Below are 5,863 nucleotides of genomic sequence, written 5' to 3' on the forward strand. Positions count from 1 at the left end.
GTAGTAGTAGTAGTAGTAGTAGTAGTTGTTGTTGTAAATGTGGTAGTAGTAGTAGTGGTAGTAGTACTGTAGTAGTAATAATAGTAGAAGTACTATAGAGGTCGTAGAAGTATGCTACTAGTAGAAGTAGGGTAGGCCTAGTTTTAGTAGAAATAGTAGTTGTTGGCCTAATAGCAGTAATGGTGGAAGTACAAGTAGAAGCAGTAGGAGTAGGATGTAGTACTATTAGTTATCACATTAGTATGTGATAGCTAAAATGTTATTGCATCTCATATCAGATGTCTATTGCATGAAAATAACATGTCATGTTACATACTTATCACTGGTGCTGTGCTGGAAACTGTAGTCTGCAGCAAGGTGGGAATAGTACGTCAGTCTCAAAGAGGCAAAATGAGTTTTGGCACTGTTCTCTCCTCTTTCTCCTCAGTCTATCCTCTCCTCACTGAGCATCTCTCATCCCCCCCCTCTCTCTCTCTCTCTCTCTTATGGTTTTGGAGTAGAGACAGAAAGACTCTGAGGCGTTCAGGGTTTTATTCCACACATAGTAACACACATACAGGCACAGGGGCATACATACACAGAGGTACAGGGATAGAGACGCACACTGCACACAAACAAACACAAGCGCAAGCGCACATACACACACTGATGCACAGGCACGCACACACACAGACACACAGACACACAGACACACACACACACCCACACACACACACACACACACACAGACACACAGACACACAGACACACACACACACCCACACACACACACACATGAAATTGGGGTCATTTTACTGGTACTTGTACAGTATGAAATTATGAGACAAATGCATTTGAGATTATTTATTCTCAGGAATCCCATTACAAACAATATTAGCACTGAAACTGAATATTGACAATTTACACATAATAGTAAATTAAATACCAATGACCCTCACATTACATCATGATGTAATAATACAATCTTTTTTTTATTCTTAAGTTGTTTTCTTACAAATGTTTCTAACAACTATTTGAACTAAACCAGATAGGAAGGAGCTTGTCAATTCCGATATTTGAACTTTTCTAAATTACTATTATGATTTATTCAATTTATAGCATGAATCTGATTAAGTTTTGTTATAAGTATTTATATTTCAAACAATATCATGTTCTTTTGGAAGACTCTGTGCACCTCTGCTGACTTGGCCAGGACCATTCGAATTCTACCTCCATTGGTACATGTCACCACTCATGACATCACTATAGAACACACAAGGAATCTGACCTCACAATGGGAGTTCTGAACTTACTTTGAACTAGAACACCATTGTATCACTTCAAGTTGGCTAAACCAAGGGAAAACAGAAAATACTACTTACTGCATACATTTGTAGCCACAATTCACTGATTTATAGCCTATTTTTCTAATTCATTCTAATTTGTTAGTCATTAAACCAGTGACTATCATAAAGAGAGTCTAAAAAACCAAAAGAATGGATAAACGGATTAATCAAAATCATTGAAGATGGAAGAGGACGGGCAGCAGGAGGGAGTGACGCAGCCATCGTCGGGCTGCTTCATGACTGCCTTGAGGTCAGTGGTGGCCAACATCAGGAGCAGTATACGGCGGAGGCGTGTGAACCAACGACAAAGGAACTACCGCCTTGCTAAGATGGAGGTGGAGAGAGATGGAAGAGGATGCAAGAGAGGAGGAAAGATGAAAGGAACTCGGGAGGAGGATAATATCGTCCAGGCCCAAGGCCAGGCCCAGGCCCAAGGTTCCACCTCTGGAGCTCCAGGGCAGGTGTCTGGGGGGAAGAAGCCAAAGAAATCCAAGTGGAAAAACTGGGCCGTCAATTGGCCATGCAGGAAGCTGAAGAGAGAGGCAGAGATTGCGTCAAAGGCTGCTGAGTCTAGCATTGGTACCAACACCAAGCAACCCATGGAGGTCATTGAGGGCAAGAAGGCGATGGTGTCCAAACTGGCCGAGGTAGCAGGCTTACCTGATAATGATGATGATGATGATGATGATAGAGGTGACGGTGACAATAATGATGTGGTGTCTGAGAGCCTCACTGCTGCTCACAATGATGATGATGATGATGATGAAGATGATGACGACGACGAGGATGCCACCACCGTTGATGAGTATGGTTATGATGCTGATGACGATGACGACGATGATGATGATGATCATGATGATAGTGATGACGATGATGACAATAATAACGATGACAATGATGATGATGAGGATGACGATAATGCTGACGATAAGGATGATGCAACCCTCGAGGAGAGCATCAAATGCTGTGGGGATGTCCAGTATAGCCCACTGGGTAAGAAAATATGAGTAGAGTAGTGTAGAGTATAACTTTTATTGATCCTGCAGGAAAAGTGTTAAGTGTTACACATGAGGATAAAGTGAGTATAACGTTATGAACTGCATAGGTGGCCATGTGTTTCCTTTCTTGAAAAGCTGCCTGATTTGAGCCTCCTATTGTTTCACATAAAACATCCACTAATGTCATATGGTCAGAGACGACGGTATGGGTAGGAGACCGGTCACTGGTGTAAGCGTCCATAGAAATGAACGGTGAAGATTCGTAACACAAATATGGCGTCTACCCGCTCATTTCCTGCCTTTCCGGCAATAAAAGCCAATTGCCTGCTGAGCTGCACTGAGCTGGTTTTCACAACCGTTAGGTTCCTTCCCTCCCAGTTTCCACATTCATTTTTCCATTAACTCTCAGATCTGGTCTTACTAATTGCGAAATAGCACTCCAAAGTCATCGGCAACATGGCAGCCGAGTGTCCCAACTTAATAGGGGAGTAACTTTGAAATGATGCTTTAACAAACAAGGAGGGGTGCATGTCAAATTAGTTCCTCCCATCTTTTAACTTGTTTAGCTAATCATCTTGTTATTTCTGTATCGTGTACATATTGTTGTATACATAATAATCATAGCCTACATGAAGCGCACTCATCTAATATCTGCTGTGGTATTTAAAGAACAAGTCAGACAGGTGGACAAAGATGCGTCCGTCTATACACTGCCGCCTGGTGGACACAGGAGGGAATTACAATTCAAAGAACGCGTTTCAGACAGACAGACTGACTGACGGACAGACAGAATGACGGACAGACATACCCTTTTATAAAGATGCTAGGACGTATCTAAAAACTGCCTTGTATTCTCTGGGTTCCATAGCAAACGTTGATTCCAGCAGCTCCATTGAACTAGAAGATCTGTTTAAAATGGAGGATGAGGGACAGGAAGGGGAAGAGAACGTAAACCAGGACGTAGACTCCCTCAAGCAGGAAGACGTCTGCAGGAGGACAAGCCCCTTCTACCGGGCTCTTACTGTCTCCTTGGTTTGCTCTGCTGCAGTGGGGCTGGACCTCAGACTTGCGAGCATGCAAACCATTTAAACCTGGCACAGCAGACAAAGGTGAGGCAGAACTTACTCCCATGAAAAGCAGAGAGCCAGGCTCTTGTGCAGTAGGAGATTGCTTGCCAAGATCCACATTGCCTGATCCTCAACTTATAAAGCGCATCATAATTAATCATAGTGCATTATGACAGTTTTATTATATGGTTGTGACGTCATCGGTCGAATGCTCCATTCATTTCAACGGGGCTCCCCAACGTTCGCACGTCTGTTATTTTTCGATAACGGACGGGTTGGTCTATAACAGACCGCTGTCAATGGCAACAAGACTTTTCACTGCTAAAGCGACTTTTCAACAAGACTCTAATCAGCTGCTGTGATAGACAACACCTGTTGTCCTGGCTACCTAGCTGTTGTCTAGCGGTGTTCCACAACGGCACTGTTTTGTTTTGCGCAGCAACAATCTTAACATTAAATAGGCCTAAAGAAATGTCCCCGCCATGTGTGAATCATTTAAGTATATCCATATAATAAGCGGGTTAACTTTCGGCGAGTCGGTCGCTTTGTGGAATAGCAGCACTTCAGAGAGAACAAGACCCCTCTGCTCCGCGTCGGGGTCTAAAGATTTTCTCTGTCGTGCTGCTATTCCACGGTAGCAACCTTCTCGCCGAACGTTAACCCTTACATAATGTAGGCCTATTATAAGCCACTTCACTGCCTGTTGCTTGTCACCATTCATGAGCACTCAAAGCACCCTACCCTATAATGCATTATAGAGATTATTCATGACTGTTGATGTACTCCATCATGCAGCATTATGAGTGTTGTCATAATGCACTATGATTATGATGCATATTTGTTATAAATGTGCTAATAATGCACTATAGATATGAGCTTCATAGAAAGAGTTACCAAATTTGTTTAGCTTATGATGCAGGTGGTCTAGCATATCATTGTACCTCATTATACTCAGATGAAGTTCATCAAGGTGTATATTGGTGATTCATTTTGGGATCTCTCTCTCTCTCTCTCTCTCTCTCTCTCTCTCTCTCTCTCTCTCTCTCTCTCTCTCTCTCTCAAGATTGATGAAATGGACTTCATTTGGATTTTCGCTATGTGGATTGAGACTGGATTTAGATTTTTTTTTTTAAATGTATGGATTGGGCTTAATTGTTGAAGATTCCACCTGGAACGGAACAGGAGTGAGTTTGAACTGCACTGTGAACATTTCCTCAAAGAACCTTCAAGTTGAATCATGGGGGAAGCTAAGAACAGCCATCAAATATATCAGAAGAAATGTACTCCTTCTTCTTTTGTCAAGTAGAAAATAAAAAAACCTACCCAGGCCATTGTCTTTCCTTCTTTGGCTATGGGGGGTGTACACACACACACACACACACACACACACACACACACACACACACACACACGCACACACACCCACACACATAATCATATACATAGCTTCTATGGTAGAGATGCATGACTGGATGACTCACTGCTCAGTCTGAGGAGATTGATGGCATGTAATATGCAAGACGTACAAGTAGTCTCACTCACAAACATGGTGGCATACACAAACGTGACACATGCATGCACAACACTCTCTCACACACACACACACACAGACACACACAAGACACACTGCCTTCACATCTGCACACACACACACATTAACCACTTGCCCTATTACGCATCTGCATAATTTAATATGCACGCACACATACTGTACATATCAAATGTATGCATGCACGCACGCACGCACACACACTCATACACACATACACGTCAAATACTGTCTATACATTTAACACCTTTGCTACTATTAGGCCTAGCCTACACATATAACACATGACATGCACGCCAACACGCATACAGAGAGAGAGAGAGAGAGAGAGAGATAGAGAGATAGAGAGATAGAGAAAGAGACTAAAACGAGCCATGGTGAGGAGAAGTATTCACTGCATCCTCCGTCACACACACACAGAGAGAGAGAGAGGGGAAGACTGGAAGAGGAGCCATGGCAACCATCTGTCTATCTGAATTATACATATGCATGCTGTACATAAATATATATGTGTGTGTGTGTGTGTGTGTGTGTGTGTGTGTGTGTGTGTGTGTGTGTGTGTGTGTGTGTGTGTGTGTGTGTGTGTGTGTGTGTGTGCGTGTGTGTGCGCGTGTGTGTGTGTGTTACGCATGTGCGTATGCACTCACTTTATGTGCTTGTGTGTGTGCTTGTGTGTGTATATTTCACGCACGTGTGCATGCGTGCCTGGGCAACTTGGAACATTAAGCATGTACATGTCATGAATAAGCCCAGGCCAGACACTCCATACACAGAGCCAGAGCCACGAGACATGAGCTGGCCTTGGAGAGCCTAAGCCCTTCCCCTTCCCCCTTCCTCTCCGTTTTGCCTGTTTATGTGTAGGGGTAGGGGTGTCCCAACTCACGTTAAGACAGAGGGGTATGGGGTATACACCGGGCTGGACTG

At 43.4% G+C, this 5,863-nt stretch overlaps 1 protein-coding gene across 1 annotated transcript; it reads left to right on the top strand.

Annotated features, from left to right (window-relative positions):
* The first annotated feature begins 1,334 nt into the window (after positions 1-1,334).
* LOC134468569 (nucleolin-like) lies at positions 1,335-4,712 on the top strand. Its single transcript, XM_063222476.1, has 3 exons — positions 1,335-2,318; positions 3,192-3,432; positions 4,454-4,712. The coding sequence occupies exons 1-2, from the start codon at positions 1,508-1,510 to the stop codon at positions 3,410-3,412; spliced, it is 1,032 nt and encodes a 343-aa protein (XP_063078546.1). The 5' UTR covers positions 1,335-1,507; the 3' UTR covers positions 3,413-3,432; positions 4,454-4,712.
* The last annotated feature ends 1,151 nt before the right edge of the window (positions 4,713-5,863 follow it).

The sequence above is a fragment of the Engraulis encrasicolus genome, chromosome 18 (assembly GCF_034702125.1).
Source record: "Engraulis encrasicolus isolate BLACKSEA-1 chromosome 18, IST_EnEncr_1.0, whole genome shotgun sequence".
Classification (NCBI taxonomy): Eukaryota; Metazoa; Chordata; class Actinopteri; order Clupeiformes; family Engraulidae; genus Engraulis; species Engraulis encrasicolus.

What these genes read in the sequence shown, in the direction of transcription:
- LOC134468569 (XM_063222476.1), top strand. Translation starts at nt 1,508, where the DNA reads ATGGAAGAGGACGGGCAGCAGGAGGGAGTGACGCAGCCATCGTCGGGC. An exon ending in TGTCCAGTATAGCCCACTGG is followed by an intron (nt 2,319 to 3,191) that starts GTAAGAAAATAT and finishes TGGGTTCCATAG; the next exon opens with CAAACGTTGATTCCAGCAGC.